The following is a 26,171-nucleotide window of genomic DNA, read 5'->3' as shown; positions in this document are numbered from 1 at the left end:
GTTTTCCCCCCCATTTTAGTCATACTGCTAAACATATGAAGAAGCAGCTGCAGTGATGTTAATTATCCTGTGATTATAAAGCTGTTCCCAGTATAGCAGTAATTGATTTTGTAAAGTTCTAAGACTAGTTCTAGGCTAAAGTGAATCATTACTGAGTTCAAATTCTCTGTTCTGTAGCTTTAGTGTCATCATCAATAGAGACTTTTCTACAATTACAGTAAGACCTTTCAAGAGTTTTTCCTGTTTTTAAATGGAGAGCAAAGGGTACAATGAGCAAAAACAATACCAGGAACTGTAAAGTTCTTATTTAACTAAGTAGGAAAATAGCAATGTATTGATTTAGAGAAGGGAAAAAAAAACAAAAGCTGTGGTACTGTTGATTTCTTCCCACTCATTTGCTATTGAACCAATGCTACAGCACCATACCAAGAGGACATCAATGAGGTATAAAATAGGGTGTGCCTGGTATATTTACAGTCCATTAGGATGTAAAACTACAGCGCACCAAGTGGCCATGTGGACCTTGCTACCACTCATTACGAAACTTTGTGCATGGTAGCAGAGTCCATGCAGGAACTTAGTGTGTAGCAGACCAGTACACATTACATACCCTGGCTTGTGGCACACTTGAGTCTCCTTGTAGACCAGCCATCAAACTTCAAATGTGTTTAAAAAAAAAAAAAATATTTCAGTAGTAGGGCTAAAGCCCAGTCATCTGGCCATTCCAGTTTAGATAATAACATTCTGCCTACTTAACATAGATACTATGGGCATGGGTACAATTAAGGGACGTATAACTGTCCTTACTAGAAACAACAGACATTTTTCTTTCTGTCATAGGACCTGCTACTGCACTCCTTGTTAAACCAAAAATCCCCTAATATGCTAGATGTTTCTAGGATCAAGGGAACAGGTGCTGTCTTCTACCGTAACAGCTGCATGTCATGTGTGTGACTGTATACATACAGTACAAATAGCATTAGAGAACCTTTGAAAAAAATAACATGTCAACATTATGCAATACTGGAATGTATAGGCTACAGAAAAGACAAGAATCAGCAAGACATGATGAAATTATGATGATATTAATTGTAATTTGTTTGTTTGAAAGGTGTCCTTGAATGGCCATTTTGGACAAAACTGGTTGTGGTAGCAATTGGGTTCACTGGAGGCCTAGTCTTCATGTATGTACAGTGTAAAGTCTACATTCAGTTGTGGCGCAGATTGAAGGCTTACAATCGAGTGATCTTTGTTCAAAACTGCCCGGACACTGCCAAAAAACTGGAGAAGAATTCTTCATGCATTCAGAACTCTGAAATCAAGGATGCTGTGGTAGTGCCAGTATCACAGACAGGTACAAACTCTCAGCATTCAGCTGAAGAAATGACCTCTGAGGTCATGCCAGTTTGACAGAGGTGGCATTGTTTCTTCAATGACAGTGTGTGTGTGTGTGTTTTTTACACCACAGCTACTACAATCATGCATTTTAAATAAAAACAAAAAACCCTGACCAGGGAAATGGATACAGTGAAGCAACATGCATTACTTATGGAATGTGACCGTTTGTGAAATAGTTTCGCAGTCAGCCAGGTGTAGTGGAAATGTAGAAAGCACAACAGAGAACAATTCTCACAGACATGACAAAATGACCTTTTTAACTTGATGATCAGGAGGAATTGAAAACAGACTTGTTCTGTTACAGAAAACATCAACAACTTTCTATTTGTTACCACTAGGCATCTTATTCGCTAATCATCTTAAAAATACACTTCAGGGTGACACTACTAAAAAGTCATTTGCATTAAACTTAAATCAACAAAGTAAACAGACCTGCACCATGTCACTCTCTTTCTAAAGTAATCGTTGAATGGCTACAGTGGAGCCTGAATGTTTCGGCAGCCATGTGAGCTGAGGATGTGTGTTTATTTTTCTTTTTGCAAAATAAGCAATTTCAACAAGTAGTCTTCAAACTGCCTCAAACACTTTCTTGGTCCCATAAAATACAAGTATTATTTAGCGACAAGGCTAAAATTATTGGCTCTACATCTGGAACAACACTTTTAGTGCTGCTTATCTTAAAATAAAATAAAGACTTGTTAAGTGGTGAATTAACATGAACTCTCTGCCTATATATATAGAAAGGATATATAGAAAAGTTTTTCTCCAAAATGCAAAAAGACGAAGTATAATCAGAGGCATTACAGGTTGAAGTATGCAGTTCATTACAAAAGAATATGAAATGAATTTATACCCTCACACCCCTAGGAATGACAGTTAAAGTGTGGGGGGGGCAGAGGTAGAATTTTTTAAGAGTTCATGCTTCAACAATTAAGGTATCACAAAAGAGCATACCTGGACCTATTAAAAGATGCCAGTATCGCCCTGTTCCGACTTGACTGGATAGTTCTCCTCTGTTCAGGATAAGACTGTGCGATTAGGGATTCAACAGTTCAGTTGTTAATTTTGTGTTTTGAGCATTTTCATGTAAAACTGAAGTGTGAATAACATTAAAGAGTGCAATAGATGTAGATAAAATGATGTCCAACAAAGGTGAGTTACATAAAGAATTTTGTGATTCACTTCCAATTGCTGTGGTGTTTATTATTGGGACAGGAGAGGGAAAGTGGCCAGAAGAAGTTTGAGTAAGTCTGGGGACTACAGTAAACTAAGGCCCTCTTTGATCTTGTGTTTAGGAAATTGGTGTGTGCATGTGAGGGGAGGATAGGAAATCAAACCAATCATTTTGTGGATGTAATGTATCAAGCAGAATCTACCCTGCAGAATGTAATTATCCTGAGTTTTCTAACCTTAAAACATCATTAAATGGCAGTTGTCTTGCAAGTACTGTGCAATTGAGTCTTAGTTTCAGTTCAAAAGAAGATATACTTCAACTGAAATTGTCCCCTGAAGAGAATTTAGGGAAAGTGAAGTATTTAGTGTCTACTCAAAAGCCCACTGAACACAACTGTAATTCTCCCATTGACTACAGGGGCTAGAATTAGGCCTTTAATCCCTTACAGCATTATTGAGGCCCTTTCCTTTCAGTTTTTATTTAGTTAAACTGATAAATTTCCAGAAAATGTTAGTTACAAAAATTTGAAAAGATTGAAAATCTGCAGAAAAAAATTAAATTTGCACTTTTCTGAGTAAATATGGGGTAAATATCACTGCTCCTGTTTTTTTTTTTTTGTTAACTTTCAGAACGCCCCTACTCGTCCAAAAGGTAGTCAGATACAGTTTTTTATTTTCAGCCCATTTTAGTATGAAAAGTAATTCCCTAACTTTTATCCATGTTTTCTGTATAGCTGGAAATGTGTATGTAGTGGGCATGAGACTGACAATAGTACATAAGCCAGTATTCAAGTAATTCCCATACTTCTGACCTGGCTCCCTGCTCTGGAAGCAGAGATGGTAGCTTCACAAACTGAGCTGGCCAGGTTGGCAAAGCCCAGAAGTGGAAGAGACAGAGGCGGCAGCATAAGGAGAAGATGCCCTTGTCTCTTCCACTTCTTCCAAAATTCAGATGAAAAAAATCATTAGAAGCCTAATAACTTTTTTTTGTAAAACTAAGGAATGTTTCAGTTAAACTGGGAAAAACTGAAGGGCCTTAAGCACTGTTAAAATCCTCTCTCATCCCCTCTGTCAGTTACAGTTGACTTGATTGCTTTTAGAGAGACAAGGTAGGTGAAGTAATGTCTCTCTCATCAGCAGAAATTGGTCAATTATAAGATACGCTTTTAAGCTTACACAGAGCTTTTTCTTCTGGTCTGGGGTAGAGATTTAGCTATATACTCAAAGCGACATTTACCTAGTAGTATAAGATTTGTCTCCAGCAAAAAGATTATTTACACTGAGGTGTTAGGGATACAGGCTTGCATGAATAACTTCACATGAAAATGGGTCAAGATTGTAAGTACTGGACAACACTTCATCTTAAAACATCTGCCATCCTTGTCTATCAGAGAGTATAATGTTCTGTATGAACCCAATCAGTGTAGTCCACTTGAGGATTCTGTGCCACAAAAAACACGGTTTTTCACTGGCAAGTAGTAATTTAATGCTTTTCTTTTATGAAATAATGTTATTTTGAGAAGAAGTTAAAGATCAGTAAAAACCTACATATACATAAGTAGCTAAACCACAGTGCCTAGGCCCAGTAATCAACTGCAGTCCTCATTCAGGCAAAACACCACTGACCTCAATGGAATTTGGACTGGCTAAGAACTGCAGGATCAGGCTGTGGGATAAACACTCATTGCGAGCTGCCCTTTTGTAGTTGTGGTCAGTCCCAGGTAGACTGCACTGATATGAAGTCAAATTCTGCCTCATGCTTGAGCAACACTCCCTTTAACTTCAGTGGCAGTTTTGCTAGGATAACAATTGCAGAATTACTAGTGAGGAATTGTGGAACATAAACAAAATGCTTCTTTCCTGGTTTCTTAAAATTTGTTTCAATTTCCAGAACTAATGCTTTCAATTACTCATTTTAAAACAGTTAGTGACAATGCACCACTTACCTCTGTATTAGTCTGATGAGGATTTTTACCCAGTCCGATGGTACTATTTCACATAGCGCTATAGCTTGAAAGCAAATGTTTATTTTCCTGGTCTGTCCACAACAATACATTCCCCATCATTGGATTAAGCCCTTTTTTATATATCTGGACACTGCAGTGACACTTCATCTATGAAGAAAATATTTTACACCGTGTAATACTTGGAACTAAGAGTTATTACTTGTTTAACCCCATTCTCTTTTCCAAAAAAGGTTGTTTTTTGTGAGTGAATATGTACTGAAAGAAAGGGGCGGGAGCTTAAAGGAAACAAAATTAATATAATTGTTGTAGAACAAATTTGTATTTGTATTAAACAAATGACCCAAACCACTGCAGTTTTCCATATTTTATATGTATTTTTAAGTGGTAGAAATGATCTTACCACCATATAGTATATTTAAGTTTCCAAAAGAAAAACCATTTTGCTTTGTTAAAGCAAACATGCAAAATTTATGTTTGCTTTGTGACATTCCTTCAACAGGAAAAAACATTTTCACATCCCATTTTTCTCCACAGGCAGAACTCCACGCATAATTATAACTGAATTTGTTGGGAGGATTCCATCTTTCTGCCCCCTCCCCATTGTCTTAAGCTATGCACCCAGATTTTGGTTAAGTTTTTAAAGCCCCTTTGCACAGAATTCCAGCAAGCATGGGACCCATCATTTTCATATGATAGACTTCTACAACTATGCTCTGGATAATCTATTTGAAACAAAGCAGTCTGACATTATCTAATGACATCTAAAGTGTTGGAGCAGGGGTGTTCACATTAAATGGTATCCATTGCCTCTAAGACCAATGGATTACAGTGCTCCTTGAGAGAACATCTAAGCCAGCTTTGCCAAAGTGTAAAGAAAATTTCATAGTTTAAACAGATCTACATGTTTAATAGAAGCAGTTCAGTCATTTTTATCTATTGTATACAAATACAGAGCTAAATTTATTTTAAAAGTAGGGAATTATGGGTAACCTGAAGTAATGTTTGACTAGTATCTGTCAAGGGTAACCTTTTAGCTCGAACACATTGGCCAATTTTTTTTTCTACCTTTTCAGGAAAAAAAAAATTGTCCTTTGCTAAAGTTTGGGCAGCTAAACTAAGGCTTATGTTGGAACTTGGCTGCAACTTTAGAGATGATCAGAACTCCACCCTACCTTCCACAGCACTAGGTATTTCCTGATACACTTTCAACTTGATCGTAGGATTGTGCGGTTGATCACTTTGCCTGAGAATTCACATACCTTTTGGTAAGCTGTGTGCAGTACCTCTGGAGTAGCCTCTTCTATAGTTACACTGAGGAAATGGGAATTAAAACAGCATTTTTTTGTTTATTCCAATTGATGCTTTGTGTGCCGTTTGAAGCTCTTGGAGAAAGCAAAAACTAACTTACTACTCCTTCGAACTTGCCATATAGTTAAAATTCCTTAAGAGCTAGTACATAGTCTATAATTTGAAGAAATTAGGTTGTTCTTAAACAAATTTACACAGGAATTGTTGTAGCAAAGTGAGAGGTTCCTAAAGCCAGACATGCTGTCTGTAAGTCTCTCTTTAGTAACAAAATTAGGTGGGTTTCACTTGAACCAGTTCAGCAACCAATAAAAGCTCAGTGGCTCTCAGAGGCAAAACAGCTAGATACAGGAAACCCTGCAGTGAGCAACCCTGGGAATAAACCAGTCTGAGGGGAAGCTCGGGCAAGGTTTTATTGATAACTGTTAGCAATCTCACCTTGACATTTACTGCTTATCTTTCTAAAGCTGCAAAAGAAATAAGAATTTTGGACAAGATCACATTACATGTATAGTAGGATAGGGAATAGCACGGTGACCCAGTCATTCTCAATGAGCACGTAGCTTCAAGAATATAAATCAGGGCTGACAGCATAACCGAGAGCTTCTTTTACCTCAACTGGAACAAGCCTATGTTTTTAGAGCAGTGAATGAGAGACCAGTATTTTAGTCCAGGCTCTCTATGTAAATATTGGTTTAGTAATTCTATTTGTTCATTTCTAACAATGAACTAGTTACAGAATGACACAGCTGTTCCATTTATGTAGAAAATTGGTCAGAGTATTTGAATTACAGGTAATTAAGAGTTACTCTGATTAACTATGGATTTTCTACTGAGTAGTTTTGTAAAGTTGTAAGCAGAGTTTTATTATATGCCTCATGACACTTTGCACAGGGTATTTTCATACCACTATACACAGATTTTTAAGGTAACAGTTTAAGTGTAGGTGCTTAAAGTACAGTTCTACTCTGTGGAATAGCTTACTAAAATGGTATTATGAGGCTCCAAATTAGGAACCTTTTTTTAAAAAACCTACCTGAACATCTCCTTTATAGTGAGAGTCTACAGCTCCATTATAATGGGTCTTACTCATAGTTGCAGCTCCTTGGAGGCAGATATCAGGTCAGTCAAAGCAGGCTGGGAGAGGCCACATTCTTGAAGACCCAGTTAGCAAGCTCTACAAAGCAGCTCTAGAAGTAATTACTTTAAACCTTAATTCAGAGGTTATGAGGTAGAACAAAAATTTATATAAACTTTTCCTGGTGGAGAATAACTTCAAATTCCACCCCAATTAGCGGTGGATATATATGTACATATGTGCCCGACAAAAAAAAAAAAAAAAAAAAAAAAAAAAAATGGAGGAGAGGGCAACAGTTGAAGTTTCCCTCAGAACTATAACATTGTGGTGGGTGGGTTGGATCTGCTGACTTCCATGCTAGAAAAAAGGTGATTCCCAGTTAAGGCAAATTTTCCTATTCTTCACAGTGAAAGCCTGCAGATCCATTACAATGGATATCCAAAAGCAGTGTGTCACCAGCATGGGAAACAAATGATGAGATACTGTCTTTTTTTTAAAAATACATCAGTTACAGGGTGAATACTAGCATACAGGTCTCTTCCTCCAGTGGCAGAGGAGGCCTTCACATTTAATTTGTAAAACTTGGTGATGTGAAAAAACATGACCAGGTGGCCTCTCCTCCATCTCCTTTTTGTATATTAGAGATGATCCTTCAGGAGGCTCCCATGCCTCTGAATGAATGAGTAGGAATGGGGGGTGGGAGGAAGAAAGGCCCCTATCTTTGAAAGCTTCTTAGATATACCAATTTAGTCATCTACTAACTGATGCCATAGCAGCAGTTTCTTTTCCCCTGATTAGCCCCATGGGTGGATGCTCTTATTCCAGAATTAGCTTAATCCTCTTTGATTAAATTAATTCTGAATAAAGCACTCTTATTCGGGAATAAGTGTCCACACGTGGAATTAATGAGGCATCATTCATTTGCTTTAAATTCACATCCTATCTTATTTGAGCTATATTAATTTAAAGACCAGCCCTTACGCTAGTTTGAAGTTTTGTACACAACTTGTTTTCAGTCCCTCTAGCTAAAACAAAGACTCACTGTAACACTTAAAACTTTGCAGTTAAACACCATTAAAATCAATTACCTAAAACTAAATAAAAAAAATCCTCAGGTATTTGGGTGAGGGGAAAATCAAGCCACAGCATTCTGAAAAAGAGAACTTCTTTTGGATTTTCTAATTAAGAGTATGATAAAGTTTAGTTATGAACACAGAGCGCCTCCCATCTACAGTGGTTAACATTACAAAGTTTATAACTACTTTCTGCAAGTAACATTTCCACGGTATTTCCTATATTAAAGTAATCTATGTCTAAACATAGAAAAACACTGGAGTAATTAAACAGAAGTCAAAATTTTCATGTTAATGGCAGTCACTGTATATATTTTCATTTAAAAGAGAATGTAAGTGCAACAGAACATCAAAGCATCCTTATAGCATTCGGAGAAGGAATAGCTCTTCAATCCAGCTGGCTGTAAAGCACAGTAATTGTCAGAAAGATTACTATAACAATGACATCATGGGATTCTATATTCATTTTCTGTCTCAATAACATTCTCAACCTAGAAATTTAAAGTCAACATGAGTTTCTCTCTTCCATCATTACCATATAAAGATTCTGCAGTCAAAACTTACTCAACAAATTGATGATGTGCAAGACAGAATAAAATCCAGCTCATTTTTCTGTACTGACACTTGATAACAATTTGCCTTTGCCAGCATGAGTCAGATAGTTATCCTATCTGTTCCCTATGTAAGATCTTGCCATTTTTATAGTAATTTTTCTGCCTACATCAATATAAAAAATATTTTTCTCTTCATTAGCTGGAGAAGTTTTCATTTCCCTGTGTGACCTATATAATAGTCTAAAAAGCTGAAGTCGATATGATAGCAAAAAGGAACACAGGGTACATGAGATTATAATTAAAAAATTGATTTCTATATCTCATTTTGCTTTTATTTTAAAATGTATAACATGAGCAGCGAGTATTACAAATTATTTCAAGACTGCTCAATTTTTGTTAAGTTAACTTTACAGATTATACATTTGCTTTATATATTGCCTTTTGTTTTAATGGAATTGTTCATGGAAAGACTTAGACAGCTAATCTAATATTCTCCATGACTCCGAATAGCATACATTTTAAAAAAAATGTTTACACAAATGTCAGCTTAACACAGTGCTATTAAGGACACCACATCTTTTACAATGACAAACTAGCCTTTCAAGTCATTCCAGGAAGAATAAGGCTTACTGCCCCTTTTATTCATCCCATTAAAAGAAAATGCGGAAGAAAAAGGACTTCTGGCAGTGATTCTATCGCCACAGTGAAACATTGAGCTTGTCTACATATGGAAGTTACACCAATTCAACTAAAATTGGTTTTTAAACCAAAAAAAAAACCCCAAACCTGCTCTGTGGACACAGGTCTATTGGTGATTCAGATCTGTGAGATGAGTTCAGGTTTTAGGCAAGCTAAGCAGATGAGACAGATTTAAATAGAGTTAAGAGCAATTATACATACATTGCACCAGTTTAACTAAATCAGTTATCACATCTCTAGTTAAATCAATGCAGGATGTGTAGAGCAGGCAATAAAATTTTAGCACGGACGAATGAGAATGCTCAGATGTTCAGCCTTAGGGAATGATGGATTAACTGAGAAAAAATGTGAAAGGCAGCCCTTGAGGAGACATCCCCTCCCTGAAGACGGTTCCTTCCCAGGTGCACCTTGCTTCCCCTTATCCCTCCCTGCTAGCTCAAAGCTTCATTGGGGAAAGGATTTTAGGGTCTTCCACGCTCTGCCTCAAAGCCAGCCCTACTCCCTATGTAAATGTAAATGTGCTAGCAATGCTACAAATACTATCATTTACCTCTTACACATCACTTTTCATCTGTCAATCTCAAAGTGCTTTACAAGGGAAATAAGCCTTTTATCATTTTATAGATAGGCAAACAGACACAGGGAAGTAACTTACCAGGGTCACCCAGTAGGCCAGTAGTAAAGCTGGGAAGAGAACCCAGGTGTCCTGAACCTCAGTCCAGTATTCTATTTACTAAGCCACACCAAATAACCAACAGTGTCTCAGCTTAGTGATCAACTCAGTCTTTGTAATGAAGGCAATAAAATCTCCTACATAAAATGGTTAACTGGCTACCCCTAGCATCAGAAAATGGTCAATTTAGGCACATAGCTTTTAGTGGCAGAAATACATTCTGCCTCTATAGCCCTAGAGTTAAAGGCTTTTCTTGAGTTCATGCAGTTGTAGATCTAGGAACCCTTCTGATGATCAAGTTATGGATATCCCTTATCACTAAATGGGACACTATGCTTCTAGGTTGACATACATTTCTTAGTTACACGGCAGGGCCTGCGCGCTTAAAGGACATGGGTAGAGAAGGAAATTCTTCCTACTGTTCTCTCTTTTGCTTGTTCTCAAGTCTGACAAGGGCTTCCCTGAAAGATGGGTCCAAATTAGGCACAAAGGGTGGTGGAGGGTTGCTTTACAGGAGGCTCCAAAAGCCTTCCTCCAATTTTTGATGCTCCTTTTCAAGTGTGTTAACATGAGGCTGTATGAAAGCCTGCTTCTCTAAGCCATTACCTGAGCATCAGCCACCATCTGCAAATGCACAATTTGCTGAGGGCCTGGTTGCTGGCTCAGTAAAGAAAATCTGGAGATGGTGGCTATGGGGATAGATTTAAGTCACATATTTAGTACCATTTTATCTTAACTTAGAGGCCACAGGTAATGGACCAAGTTATGGGTAAAGGTAGTCTGCTGTATAACAGTATCTTACCTACTTATCAAAATTAAATGACATTTATGTTCTCATTATCATCATCCAATGAGTGGACACTACCAAGAAAATCCAGCCCCTTCTCCCCCCACGACATTTGCCAAAACAGGCGAGTCACAGCCAGTGCACTGTCCCACAGCCATTAGGCTAGAGATAACTATTCCCCACCAACCCATACCCAGGGGCTTGCACTCTCAAGAGAAGCTAGGGTGGAAGAGGTAGGGGGAAAATGGAGATTTTCTGAAAGTTTTAGATTTTAAAGCCTTCATTCGTTTTTCTCTAAGTAAGCACCACACTGAATCTAACATGCTGCTTGCTGAAATTTCACTACATAACTTAAGGCCAGGGTGAAGCACAATCAACTAATCAAATATTCAACCAACCAAGTCTTCTCAAATATAATTTGAAAATACCAGCTTTATTCTTGCTTCCAGTGATAGTTCAAATAGGTTCCTGGTAGTCCCTTTCAGCTGTTTCACCTTTTGTACTGGCTGGTACTCATTAGTCTATGTCTTTTGCTGCATCTAATTCCTCTTCAGCTTCCCCATTTGCCACCTCTGTCCTACTGCAAACAGCATCTTTTGTAGAGACTTTTCTCATTTTAATGTTTGGCAGTTTCTTCAGATCGCCATCCCATTCTCTTAAAGAAAATAAGATATAATAGAAAATAATTAATGTTTAAAATTCAGAACCCAGAAAAATTAACTACTGTTGGTTACTGAAAAGGGTTTTCAGGTAGGTCAGGTAGAGGCATAAGTCTGGAACCAGAAAGGATTTGCTGCATTAGCCTTAGCCTGACATCAGTCCCAATGTGCTCTGTCCTCCTCAAACCTTTACTGGTTCATGCGTGCACAAGCAGGTGCCTACTACAAATGATACATCTTCCTCCCACTTGTTCTACACTCACCCTGAAATCTGTAAGGGGGGTACTTGTCAGCTGGGATAGCAGATCAGCAGGGGAATCTAAAAAATAACCCCAAGCCAGCAACTATCCAACTGTGAGATAAGAAAGCAACAGGCAAGGAGAAGGTGTATATGATTAGCAGGAGTGGGGTGCTGGGTTAAAAATAAGCAGATGGGGATGCTCAGGGGAAGTCAGTGCTTAAAGGGTTAACAAACCTAGGACTGACTGTATAAGGGAAGATTAAAGTTTGTTAAAATGCATGCTGCTGTATACCACACTAATTGCAGTGTGTTTACACATCTATACAGCATTGGGCTGAAACATGGTAAGAATTCAGCCAAAAAAGGTCTGGTCTGTATTTTGATAAGGTTCTTAGGGAAGTGATGTTAGCCATTTATAGCAGTGACATTCTTCCCTGACAGTCAGTACTTGCCCAGTGCCCCAGCATGTCACATGAGGGGACGCTGATGCTGTCTTTTTGATGAGGCATAAATCAAGAAACTTTTTTAAAGAATAGCAGTGTTAATCCAGCTCCCCTGAGAAAATATTAAGTCAAGCAAGTCTGCCTTACTAACTTACACTAACAATTTTAAATCCCCCCTGCAGTTTCAATTAGATACAATGTTCTTCATTTCCTGTCCTGAACTTGTATACTGCTGCCGAGCGCAATTAAAACCGTTATGACTTTTCAACGCACATCTGGTTGCTTCCAGTGATGAATTAAGTGATTCACGTATCTATCTAGTTTGTAAAGTGCTTTAGGATTCTGTGGGATAAGAAACGCTGACAAAATGTAAGTTACATATATTACTCATTCTACTCCCACTGTCAATTTCTATTCTGTACCTTTCTGACTATGAACCAGTTGGTTTTAGATTTGACAGATTTAACTCCTTTTGTGCAACGTAATGAGTGCAGTTGGATCAACTTCCCCATTTGGGTGCTCACTGTGCAGAGCTAATATTCCACCTACTGGAAAACAGTAGTTCATTATGATCTATGAGAAATGTAAAAATGTTGTATGAGTGATTCCAAGGAGATACAATGCATGTGTAATTTAAATTCACGAACTGAATCTATTACTTTCAAAAGGCTTGAGGCTGCATAAAGGAGGAAGGACTCATTTAATAATCACATCAGGCCCAGGTTCAAAATTATAGCTGTTTGAGTATACTAAAGGCAGTTGGTGGATGATTTTTCTCAAGGGCAATAGCCTTTTTTTTTTTTCCATTTTTTTTTCCATGGCCAAATCTGCTGTGGTTCTAACAAGGTAATAAACCAGAAACCTTCTGTCAGAATTTTCATGGTACGGTAAGTCACTCTATACATTCCTGATCTCATGGCAGTTGGAGGTTTAGTGCCTTTAAATTTAACTCCTACCACACAGATGAAATCCTCCAAAGCCTTCTGCCTAATGGACAGAGCAGATTGAGCTGTGGTACTTAATCCACTGCACTGCTCAATTCTTAAGATTTCTTATAGTTATTCTTAGATAAATGTAGCTCTTGACTGTATAGTTTGCCTTAAGTCTGACTGGATTATTATTGCGGTTTTGCATTGCCATGGGAAAATGCTAGTTTATTATGCTGAATTTTTAAACAAACATTTAAAATGCTGAGCACCCGTAACTTGCTCTGAGTGAGGAGGACTTGAAGGTGCTCAGCAACTCTGAAAATCCATCCTTAAGGATTTCATTTTACAAATGGACACAGGAATTACCATATCAGATTGGACCACTGGTCCATCTAGTCCACCCTCCTGTATTCAGTATCAAAAGAAGGTCCAAGAAACTCCGATTATAAAATAGCATGTTGTGGAGAAAGAGGGATTTATGTGTGGTATTTTTTTTATAAATATCATATGCCCTTCAGGCTGTCCGTAATATTCTCCTCCCTCAATGCACAGAGTTAAATCAATAGGATTGTTAAAGGAATCAAGCAGGAAGGCAAAACAATGACACAGATAAGAATCCTCGAGGAAATAACAGGGAAATTGTTTATAGCCTACCATCCAGGCTAAAAAGAGTTTACTCTCCCCCAGACTAGGCCTAGTATGAAAGGGGATCCTAAAAATCTTTAAAATGATGTCTTTGGGAGGAAGGGGAGGCTGCCCAGGGAGTGTCAGTGAGAGCTAAGAGACACACTGAAAGAGAACATGCTACGAGCAGGACAGTCTGGTTCTCCCCAGAGACAGGAGTTAACTAGACTGAATTGAACTTACAAATTTTTGCAAAGAAAGATTAAGATGTAGGTATAGAAAAATAGGTATCAGGACTCTGTTTTTCTGACCTTTTGTTCTGCAAGCTCTGTACCTTAGGATGAAAGAATAAATGATGTTTTGTTTTGAAGATGCTGTTTCTGTCACTGCACACTTATATTGTCACAAGCTCCAGAAGGGAAACTTTTACATGTGCCAAACCCAGCAGAGCCTGTCACATTAACACAGTTAGGAAACAGGGTAGGTGGCTGCAGCACAGAGATCCAGTCCCAGAATGGTTGAACTGTATGCTTCCACCCAGAGCATGCCGTGGAGGCCAGGCTTGTCATCTAAGGGGTGCTCTCAAGAGGGACAAAAACCACAGTTTAACCTGTAACCATGACACCTGTCCATACAGAAAGTTTCTTTCCAGTCTCCATGACTTAGTGGCTGGCTAATGCTTTGAAACGTGTTATCCCTCAAAAAAAAAAAAAAAAAAAAAAATAGTTGCATCTCCTTTAATTAACTTTCTGAGCCAGTTCTCATCCATATAAATGTCTAATCATTTTACAATGTCTTCTAAGTTGTTGGCAGGAATGATATTTTATGGCTGTGCATTCAGTGGCTATGCAAATCTTGGAAATCACATTGAAAACTTAAAGGGAAGAATCAACAACTGCATCTGGTGTACACATGCAATACTACTGATTTTACTATATCTAGTTTGTATGAAGTATCAGAGGGGTAGCCGTGTTAGTCTGGATCTGTAAAAAGCGACCAAAAGTCGCTTATAGACTAACAGACATATTGGAGCATAAGCTTCCGTGGGTGAATACCCACTTCGTCGGATGCATGTTTGTATGATGTACCCATCAGAAGATAAAACTGTTCCCTAACTCATATTGGTTACTTAAGGATATATCTAAACAATGCAATACTCAAACTATTACATGATAGGATGAGTGAGATGCAGATAACTATTTAGACATTTTTTTGGGGGGGGAGGGAGGAGAGTGTATGTGGCAGGTAGGAGTGGTGCTCGTCTATCTTCCCATTTACCATTAAACATTGTGCCTTGAGCCTATATATTGGCCTGTCCTCCCGGTTAAGAACTGGATGTTGGTCTCTCTGGGGCCAGAAGAGTCTCCCAAAATGACATTCAAAGTATGTTTTCTTCTTCAGGAAAGGAACATGCTAACTCTATAGTGCACCCTACTGAGCCTTTGCTGATGCATGGAGAAAAGAATCAAGCTCAGCACCATAACTCTGATCCCCTGAATCTCTCAAAGGAGCATGCTCCAAGGTTATTTGCTATAAGAATTGCTAAAATATAGACCGAGAATTTCCCACATTAAAAGTTTGTTTGAAAATATCCAAAAAAAGAAGCCACTGAAGTTATATGAACTCAATTCTAAAAGTCTCAGCACTTTAAACCTTATAATATTTCAATAATTGATTGTTACTAGCTAGTAAGTTACAATTTTTAGGCTGCAGTAGCTAAGAAAAAAACTAGAACAGCAAAATATTGAGTACACTAATAATATGTCATCAGTTTCCTTTCAAACAAGAGAACACTGTCCTCCACCAACTGCTTCTTGTAGAATGCTGGGTTGGCTGGTTGGCTTTAAAAAAAAGGTGAGACATGCCATGCCATTTCAAGAGATGTCCAGTTGGGTGCATACAGAACACAAATAATTAAATACAACAAAAAGAAACTCACCTGAAAATATTAAGATGTTTGCCATTCACAATGTCAGGAATGTCTAAAGTGAACAAAATTAAATACAGTTAGATTACCAGCTATAAATTATCCATAGCAATTCTCATTTCAGAGCAAACATTAAACTAGGACTTCAAAGATGTATCAGGTATATGCTAGCTGAAGGACTGAACCCACAAGATCAGAGGTGGATACAGATCATACCGAGAATAGTGAGGTCCAAGGATAATAATCTAGCAGGAAGTCTACCTTTTCTCCCACAACTGCTAGGAAGGGGGAGGATGCTGGGATTTCTAACAAGGTGCTGTTCCTGAGCCCATTTTAGTAGCGCACGGGGGAGACACTCCCAAGGTACTTTCAGCAACTAGAGGCAACTAAAAAGTTGATAAAGGAAGCTGCATTTTGTCTAAAAGTTTGTGTCAAAACCGGCAAAAGATTTAGGCCCTTAAAAGGAACCTGCAAATGTTTACAGTGAGATTAGCAGCATAATTAAGTTATTTTTATTACAATTGTACCCTATAGTCCCCACTGTGCTATACAGATATACATACACACACACACACACACACACACACCCGAGAACTTACAGTTTAAACAGACAAACCAGTTAAACTATGGGAGAAGAGTCCCATTTCAAAACTGATTTGGGCACTTCGGCTCCTAAATTGCTAAATTTGTTTTGAATATAGGACTTGGACACTTTTAAAATGACTTTGAATCATAGAAATGTAGAACTGGAAGGGACCTCGAGAGGTCATCTAGTTCAACCCCTGCACTCATGGCAGGACTAACTAGACGATCCCTGACAGTGTGTGTCAAACCTGCTCTTAAAATCCACAATGATGGAGATTCCACAACCTCCCTAGGCAATTTATTCCAGTGCTTAACCACCCTGACAGTTAGGAAGTTTTTCCTAATGTCCAAGCTACACCACCCTTGCCACAATTTAAACCTACTGCTTCTTAACCTCTGATAGGACAAGGAAAACAGTTTTTCTCCCTCCTCTTTATAACAACCTTTTATGTACTTGAAAACTATTATCATGCCCCCTCTCAGTCTTCTCTTCTCGAGACTAAACAAACCCATTTTTTTTCCAATCTTCCAATCTTATTGGCCATGTTTTCTAGACCTTTAATCATTTTTGTTGCTCTTCTCTGGACTTTCTTCAATTTGTCCACATCTTTCCTAAAATGTGGTGCCCAGAACTGGACACAGTACTCCAGTTGAGGCCTAATCAGCGCAGAGTAGAGCAGAAGAATTACTTCTCATGTCTTGTTTACAACAATCCTGCTAATACAACCCAGAATGTTTGCTTTTCTTGCAACAGTGTTACACTCTTCACTCATATTTAGCTTGTGATCCACTATGACCCCCAGATCCCTTTCCGCAGTATTCCTTCCTAGAGAGTCATTTCCCATTTTGTATGTGTACAAACTGATTGTTCCTTCCTAATTGGAGTACTTAGCATTTGTCCTTATTGAATTTCATCCTATTTACTTCAGACCATTTCTCCAGATCATTCCAAATTTTAATCCTACCCCTCTCAGCTAGGTATTGTCCACAAACTTTAAGTGTACACTCTATGCCAGGGGTCGGCAACCTTTTCAGAAGTGGTGTGCCAAATCTTCATTTATTCACTCAATTTAAGGTTTCGCGTGCCAGTAATACATTTTAAGGTTTTTAAAAGGTCTCTTTCTAGAAGTCTATAATATATAACTAAACTACTGTTATATGTAAAGTAAATAAGGTTTTAAAAATGTTTAAGAAGCTTCATTTAAAAGGCAGTGTGAGTGCCACTGAAAATCAGTTTGTGTGCCGCCTTTGGCACCCGTGCCATAGGTTACCTACCCCTGCTCTATGCCATTATGTAAATCACTGATGAAGATACTGAACGGAACCAGACCTAGAACTGATCCCTGCAGGACCCCACTTGATATGCCCTTTCAGCTTGACTGTGAACAACTGATAACTACTTTCTGGGAATGGTTTTCCAAACAGTTATGCATCCACCTTATAGTAGCTCCATCTAAATTGTATTTCTCTAGATTGTTTATGAGAAGGTCATGCGTGACAGTATCAAAATCTTTAGTAAAGTCAAGATATACCATGTCTACCACTTCCCCCATCCACACAGCTTGGTTCTCTGTCAAAGAAAGCTATTAGGTTGGTTTGATATGATTTATTCTTTAAATCCATGCTGATTGTTACTTAGCTCCTTATCTTCTAGGGGTCTTCTAGGGGTCTGCAAACTGATTGCTTAATTAATTATTTGCTTCATTATCCTTCTTAGTACTGAAGTTAAGCTGACTGATTTGTAATTCCTCAGGTTGTCCTTATTCCCCTTTTCTATAGATGGGCAAACATAGTGCCCTTTTTCAGTCTTCTGGAATCTCTCCCATCTTCCACGACTTTTTGAAGATAATCGCTAATGGCTTAAAGATCTCCTCAGTCAGCTACTTGAGTATTCTACGATGTATTTCATCAGACCCTGATGACTTGAAGATATCTAACTTGTCTAAGTAATTTTTAACTTGTTCTTTCCCTATTTTAGCCTCTGATCCTACCTCATTTTTACTGGCATTACATAAGTTGGATGTCCAGTTGTTACCAAGCTTTTTGGTGAAAACTGAAACAAAAAGTGATTTGGCACTTCTGCCATTTCCACATTTTCTGTTATTGTTCCCCCGCACCCTCAACTGAGTAATGGGCCTACCTTGTCTTTGGTCTTCCTCTTGCTTCTTATGTATTTGTAGTATATTTTCTTGTTACCCTTTATGTCTCTAGCTAGTTTACATACTTGCATTATTTGTTTATATTCATCCTTTATAATTTGATATAGTTTCCACTTTTTGTAGGACTTATTGAAGATTTCCTGGTTAAGTTACGGTGGTCTCTTGCCATACTTCCTATCTTTCCTACGCAGTGCACTAGATACTTGTGCAAGGTCAAACAGATCAGTGCCTGAACTGGGAATCAAACCCAGGTTTCCAGTTCAAATAATTAATTTTAAAACACAGTTCTAAGAATGTAAAGATCAATAAAACATTAAGAAAAAAATGAGCATGTATAAGATTGTATCTTCATGGAGGGTATAATCATATCTTGCTCTTTAAACCCCTGGATATCCAAACGACAATCTCTCTTTGGCTCTGGAACACACCATTTCCCCCACTCAAGCCATTCAACTGTCTTGGCCCCTATCACTGTCTGAATTGCCTGGAAAACTTGAGGTAATGCCTGCTTGAGTGACAGGGCACCTCCACTTCACTATCAATGTATCTGTTTACAGAGTAGTTGAAGTTTACACTGTTAATTATATATCATTATTATAAACAGAACTCTTGGTACTAAGAAACTGTCATTTTGCAATTACTGAAATTTCTATTTTAAAAGAAATGCAGTTGTATAATTTGTAATTACAATTTTTGCTTACATGGTATGTTGAGTTTTGTCTTCTTTCTCCTTAAGTGATTTTATCTCTTGCTTAATCATAATAAATAGCAGTAGCTTTTAATAAGAGCCTTTTATATTGATTAGTCACCTGCCTGAACCTAACTAAATAGGAAATAAATGGGATCTAGTAATACACTGATTATCCAACCTGTATTGATTTACCACTATGCAGAATATAGATGTACAGGAGAGATGATTTTTCTAATTTCCAGTTGAAATTACATGGCCAAATTCTGAACTTACTTATATCCCTGTGCATTCCTATTGGCATCAAGGTGGTTGTACAGGGTGCAAATCAGTGCACAATTTGGCCAAGAACTTTTAGGCTGCTTTACGTGACACATGGCCATTTCTAAAATCTTACAGGTGACCTATTTCTCATACCATCAGTAATAGTGAACACTTCAGAGAGATTCTAATGCTCAGAAGCTTTGAAGTTTTAGCACAGCTTGAAATGTCTTATTACTATCTAGAAACAACTATATAGATTTAAGGAGCAGCAAAGTGTCTCAACAAGGAATAATGCTACCTCTGTAGCATTAAATCTAAATTACTGCCTCATGTCATATAAATGTCACATTTCAGATGGCTCCTATGCTGTCTTTGATTGACCCTGAACACACAGTGAAAGTTAGAAGCTATTCTTTGTCTATCAATTTTCTTCAGTCTCAAGGTAATAAGCCAGATAATTCTATCCATATTGGATTATGTATCACATTTCTTCATGATAAAATATAGCATGTTACTTATCATTCATCTTTGTTGTTGTAGTTGGACTGCCGATGCTATTTTAAAAAATATTTTCCTTACACTGCATTATAAGGTCATATACTGAAGTGCAACCATACATCAGATAGGCCTTGAGAAGTACTGGGAATTATCTCAACTGCTCTACCTATCTTGACTACTACAACAGGGATATCTACACTACTCTACACAAACCCCAAACCCTTGATTTTTGGTCCTGTATTTTACTTAATAGCTTCAATGAGAGAGGAGTCCCTAAAGGAGTATTGACCCAAGCCTTGAAAATCTGAAATATACCCTTCTTGGCTTGTGAAAGAAGCATGAACAACTGGTGCTACTCTCGACCGAAAAGACAACGCCTCATTCTTCCTTTCCTTCTTCAAATATACAATAGTTTGACCAACACTGAAGAAACCCACCCTGGACAAATCAGTTTTACCCAACTACTGCCCAATGTCAAACTTCCCATTCCTGAACAAGCTCAAAGAGAAGCTAGCCAAAGGCCAACTACAAGCTCATCTAATTGAAGCTAAAATTCTAGACCCGTCATAATCTGGATTCAGGCCAGAATATGGAACTGAAACCACTTTAGAAGCACTGAGGGATGATTGCCTCCTGTCAATGGATAAAAGGACAGACAGATCCATGCTGGAGCTCTCTACATCATTCAACATTGCTGACCATGAGATAGTGCTGTCTCATCAGGGAGAGGGAGCAGGGGTCCAGGGTAATGAACTAAAATGGTCTGAGTCCTTCCTGGAGGGACACAACCAAGGAGTAGTGGTAGAGGAGCAATTTCACATCACTAGACCCCTCACTTGTGGAGACCCACAAGGATCAATTTTCTTCCCAATCCTTTTCAACATCTACATGTAGCCACAAGGCAAACTGGTCAGATCACTCTCTGCTCCGAGTGCAAGGTACATTTCTTCCACCCTGCCATCTCTAACAATACATAGAAACGTATGATAAAACAAAAACAAAAAACAAAAACCAACTTACCAAAACAAAGGCACTGCACCTTCTCCTGAGAAGAGGATGAGAGAACAAACACTACATGACCGATGAGTAGTCACTTCATGTAATGTATTACTGGAAGGTGCTCAGATGAGCACAGTATAAGAATATTTGTAGAACAGAATGATTGCCTCTGCTGCTGCTCCTAGCTTAACTGGACAGTAGCAAAATGAAACTTTCCCAACTCTTGTCAGTTTTCCTGCTACTCACAGGCTTCTGAATGGCACCAGCGAAGACTAAAGATTCTGGTTACTCTTCACCCTGTAGCTACTTGTCAGAATTCTGAGCAGCAGCAGAGGCATAACTGTCTGAAGACTTAAGGTGACATCTCTGCATCAGTTTACATTTGGTTCATATTTAGAATATTTTCTTCAAAAGTGCTAAATTGGTTTTGGAGGGGGTTTTTGGTTTTGTTTTTTAAATGAGAGTTTAGCTTCTTTAGAAGTAGACTGCAATGACATGGGAAAGCTTCCAACTTGTCACAGGAGAGTATATAATCCAAACTTTTCTGGCTTGTTCAACATTAGCTGAAGATAAATTTTGCCTTTTCCTTTATGTTCATGGCTAACTCAAGTGCTTTACTCACATGTTGTGCAGCAACTGTTGTAATAATTGGCCCTGCAGATTTATCCTAATTGTGAACTCAACTGTAAAAAGTGAGTGAAAGTTTATATAGTGTCATAACCTACAATAAAAAATATTGATGGGAAAAGCTGCAAAAGTGAGACAAAAAGATTAAACTAGTGCAAACAAAAACTCCTGCTGATATCACTCAAGGACTGTAATTAAGATCATGCCTGCTAAAGAAGAAAAGTGAGAGTCCCAAAATCAATAGACCAAAATTGGTGCGTCAGAAATTAGGGCCAATAATTAGAGGATTGGCTATTCTGCTCATCACTCCGTAACAAAGATTAGCCAAGAGCTAATTAGCCAAAGATTAGCCAAGAGTTTCACCATCATGGCTGCCACACCTACCATCTTCTGGGACCTCAAGAGCCACTGTGGCATTGTGGGGCTTTTGTTGGCCCCGTCCTAAGAGATGTCCTGACCAGTCAGGGCCAAGAGAGGGACCCAGATGACATCAATACCTTCACTGGCTCCAGCTAAATCCCAAACACCATCTAGGATGTGAGACTTTGTCACACACACCCTTTGTTTCCTTTTCCTGCCACACCTTATTCCTTCTCTTTCCTATCCCTCTCCTTTTTCCTTCTGTTTAATAAAAGTCAGGCTTAGCCAGCCAAGACTATATATTTTGCAACACTGCTGTCAGCCTGTGACCAGAGAGAATGATGAAAGCAATTCCTTAAACTGCCTGAGGCTGGTACAAGTTTACCAGGTCTCAGAGTGGCTAATAAGACCATGTGCCATGCTGTTGTTTCTCTAGCAGTGAAGATACTAGTGGAGACAACACAGCGACAGGAACCATTTTCTATCTTTTCTATTCTTTTTCAGCCCCTCTTGTGTTCATTTGTCTTGTTTGTCTTCTAGGAAACGGGATTAGTCTTTAACAGCTTCAGTTCATTTTTTTCTCTGTCCAATATGTAAACACAAGATAATCCCATGTTTATTTGTGTTAAAAAAAATAATTTCCTGAAAGATTGTGATAAAAGTCTGATTCATCTTGAACTGGAGAGAGGAGATTTGGTCAAAGATGAGATTTAAAAAATAAAATCTCGACCATTCCATACTCCCAATTAAAATGCTATTAAATGTTGTTGGTATCTACCACAGCAATAACAGACATTTTACTATTGTAGAATATAGGAAGCAAAAATCATTTAGAGCTAGATTAACCTTATTCTAGTATTGCAATATAATCAAAAGATTTACAGGCACCTGTACACCTAGAAAGTGAGTTAAGGTTTCCCAGGTTTAAAAATTCTGTAGAATATTTCAATTTTGCACAAAGGGCATTTTCATCAAAAAATAATTTTAATTAAAAATTTTCAACCAGTTCTACTCATCAAAACGCTATAAAGTAGTAATACCCCCTCTCAACTGTTTCTTGGTATTTCCCTGCTTATGCATCCAAGAATTACATTAGTCCTCTTAGCTCAGGGGTGGACAAACTACAGCCCACGGGCTGCTTCCAGCTCATGAGACGTTAGTGGTTTGAGCATTGGCCTGCTAAACCCAGGGTTGTGAGTTCAATCCTTATCTGGACCTTGAGCTCCTGCCGGGGAGCAGAATCGGGCGCTTGTCCCACTCTGGCATGCCCAGTGGGGAGTGGGGTCTGGGGCTTGCCCCACTCCGCCCGGTGCTCCCTAGCCCCCGACTCACTGATGAGCACCATCTTCCTGGAAGATTCCTTCCGGCACGCAGAAGAGCCACACTGTGCAGGAGCGACTTCACCGCACTGTTTCCAGGATCGGAACCCTGCCCCTACATGGCAGCCCCCCCCCCCCCCCCCCCCCCCCCCCCCCCCCGCCACACCGGCATGCCCAATCCCCTCGTGGTCTCTTATGGCCCCACCCTCGAGAGCCTCGAAACTGCCCAGGGGCCGCAGCCTCCACCCGTGGCGGTGCCTGGTACGGCTGCCTTGGTGTCCCCAATACCACCCCTGTAGAGCGCCCCCCCACCCCGTGCCACACCCTATGAATCTCCCCCTCCTCTCACCTCGGTAACATCCCTTATAGAGCCCCCCTCCGCCACATCCCATGAGTCCTCCAGCCCCACCTTGGTAACATCCCTTACTATGTAAACTTTTAATGAACGCAACAGTGCAAACAGAACTCAAAGTACAACAGTAAGAACATTTCAAATATACCATTTTTTGGGGGGGAGAGTTGGACATAAAGTTACAGATGAGTTTACACCTGCCTCTGCCTCCTCTTGTCCACATGGGTTCTGGGACAGAATGCCATGGCTCAAAATTATCAGGGGCACTGACAACCAAGAAATCCAGGCTAGAGAGAGGGCCCAGGTTTTTCACAGTGTATGAAATCTTGTAAAACAGCAGTTTGAAATAAGGGCAGCAGTTTGGATTTTCTTTTCCCTTTAAAAAATGAACACTGCAAAAAAAACAAAAAAAAACAAAAAGTGTAGTGTAGTGAGTCCATATTGGTTAACCAGGAGGTGGGCGGGCTCCCTGCCGCCCCAGAAGGGGAAGAGCCCATCCAGAGGCCGGAGTGGGCGGAGCTAGGGAATTCTGAGCCCACCCCTCAGAGGGTCAGGCGGCGACCCGGAAGTATAAAGCCGGGCCCTCAGAACCCAGTCAGGCCCCAGCAGCCGGAGAGACCAGATGTCTCCAGCCTACCTCGGGACTGGGAAGCCTCCACAGCCCGGAGTGGCCGCCGGGCCTGCCCGGCACCCGCTACCCCGAGGAGCTGCCGGGCCTGCCCAGCGCCTCCTATCCGGAGGAGCTCCCAGACTTGCCAAACGATCCCTGGCCAGACAAACCCATGGTCCAGGATCCCCCCGAAGCCGACGCCAGCACCCAGGTAGGCCCAGAGGGGGAGCGTGGAAGTAGCCCAGGGGCAGCCGACCCCAGTCTGGCTGCAGCACTGCCAGAGCCGATGTCAGTGTGTTGCGGCCAGGATCCCCACTGACGAAGCAGCGGAGTCTTCTGCCTCTGCTAGGGCCCTGGGCTGGGACACAGTGGAGTGGGAGGGCCTGCGTCCCCCCTGCCACCCAACCTGTGGGTGGTAGTCTCCCCCTCTCCCAGGCCTGTTGAGGCTCAGGCCTATTACTGTTACTCAGCCCTGCCTGAGGGCCTGAGCTCTGCCTCAGCATTTGTTGCCCCTCCCTGACTTAGGGCATGGGCTTAAATACTTTGTTTACTGTTGCTCAACCCTGACTAAGAGTCTGAGCCCTGACATAACGTTGGTGCCTGCCCTGAGCCAGGGTCGGCCTTCCTGTATCGTTCAGGACTGCAAGGGCTGCGGGGCAAGACCCTGCAGCCAGACAAAGCACTCAAGCCCCAGCGGGTAGCGAGTCGGTGTGGCTCCCCGCCGCCCCGGAGCGGGTCGAGCCCCGGCAAACTCCTGTACATGGACAAAGTCAGGTTTTTAACAAAGAACGGAATGCCAAATATTTTTTCACAAAAGTGAACTCAAAAGGCTGTATGCCTGATTTGTCAGGCGAGGATCAGTGTTCAAGGAGTACAATTTGATTTACCGTTTTTCAACGAACTATCCTAATTATGGCAGTAATTTAACAACTGAGGAAAGGGCAAGAAAAGCTGAGAAACTCACCACAAACTTAAAAGCTCAGCAAAATATTTATGTGCAACAAGCTACAGTTCAGGAAGCCACTACAAAGGCAAGTTATGTTCTGGCGTTTAAGGTCGCTAAACAAACAAGTTGCTAAAGTAGAGTTTTTGAAAGAATGTATGGTTTATGTTGCTAGCATGCTGTGCCCGGAATACCAAAACAAATTTGAGAACCATTAGTTTGTCATGAAGAACTGTTACTCGATGTGTAGAAGTGATTAGTGAAATTTGGCTTCTGAGTTGAACAAGAAAGCACAGGGCTTTACGTTGTTTTTGTTAGCTCTCGCTGATGGCACTGACATTAAGGACACAGCACAGTTACTGATTTTTGAAATTTGAAATCAGATGACTTTTTATCAATTGAATCAATGAAAGGCACAACTAAACAATCGGATTTATATGAGAGGGTGTCTGCTGCCTTGCACATCTGAAGCTCCCTTGGAGTAAACTGGCAAACGTAACTGCAGATGGATTGCCAAATTTAAGTGGGAAAAACGTAGGACTTTTTAAAAGAATTCAGGACAAAGTAAAAGAAGATGACCCTGATAAAGAGGTGATTTTTCTACATTGTATTATACATCAGGAGGCCCTCTGCATAAATGTCCTGGACATTGATCATGTTGTTCACACAGTAGTGAAAATAGTGAACTACATAAAAGCGAGGAGATTTAATCATTGGCAATACATTTCCCTTCTTGAAGGCACTGGTGCCGAACACCCAGACTTTATCATACAAATCTCCGCTGACTCAACCTAGGAAACGTATTGCAGAGAGTGGGAGAGCTCAGAGTTGAAATTCACACTTTTCTGGAGATGCAGGAGGAAGAAAACGATTTCCCTGAATTAAAGAATTTAAAGTGGGTGTGCAACCTTGCTTTTGGTGTGGATATCTTGGCACGTTTAAATGAACTTAATGTGAAGCTGCTAGGAAAGAATGTGTTTGTATACAAATTGTATTCTAGTATGACAGCTTTCAAAGCCAAGATAAATTGTTTTGAAAACAAGACTAAGAACAAAAAGTGTTCGCTCAGTTTCCACCACAGAAATACTTGGAAATGTCACCAGAGCAGACAGAAAAGTACAGCAAAAGTTTGAGTGACTTGCATGGAGAATTTTCTCATCGATTCCCTGTCTTTGAGAAGATAGAGAACACTGGAGTTGGTGTCATGCCCACTGTCATTTGATTACGAGAGAGCCCC

The 26,171-nt window shown here is 39.8% G+C and overlaps 2 protein-coding genes across 6 annotated transcripts in view; one reads left to right on the top strand and one right to left on the bottom strand.

Annotated features, from left to right (window-relative positions):
* The window catches only part of MARCHF1 (membrane associated ring-CH-type finger 1), a 256,595-nt gene extending 240,319 nt beyond the window's left edge, over positions 1-16,276 (top strand). Inside the window, exons 7-9 of one of the 2 annotated variants that reach the window (XR_004645753.1) lie at positions 1,112-2,525; positions 12,631-12,634; positions 16,267-16,276. Coding sequence is in view for 1 of the 2 variants with exons in the window: in XM_034770656.1 (XP_034626547.1) it covers positions 1,112-1,410 (299 nt within the window). In the remaining variant the exon portion in view is untranslated. Of the gene's footprint in view, positions 1-1,111; positions 2,529-12,630; positions 12,635-16,266 lie in introns of those variants that run through there. The other variant, XM_034770656.1, reaches the window with a different exon arrangement.
* Positions 1-26,171, bottom strand: part of TMA16 (translation machinery associated 16 homolog) — a 142,356-nt gene that overhangs the window by 81,465 nt on the left and 34,720 nt on the right. For 3 of the 4 annotated variants that reach the window (XM_034770657.1, XM_034770659.1, XM_034770658.1), the window contains exon 6: positions 15,543-15,585. In XM_034770657.1, the coding sequence (XP_034626548.1) occupies positions 15,543-15,585 (43 nt within the window). Of the gene's footprint in view, positions 1-8,277; positions 11,363-15,542; positions 15,586-26,171 lie in introns of those variants that run through there. The other variant, XM_034770660.1, reaches the window with a different exon arrangement.

Source organism: Trachemys scripta, chromosome 5 (assembly GCF_013100865.1).
Source record: "Trachemys scripta elegans isolate TJP31775 chromosome 5, CAS_Tse_1.0, whole genome shotgun sequence".
In the NCBI taxonomy this organism is placed as follows: Eukaryota; Metazoa; Chordata; order Testudines; family Emydidae; genus Trachemys; species Trachemys scripta.
The sequence above is the reverse complement of the archived record's forward strand: the minus strand, read 5'-3'. Positions and strand labels throughout refer to the sequence as shown.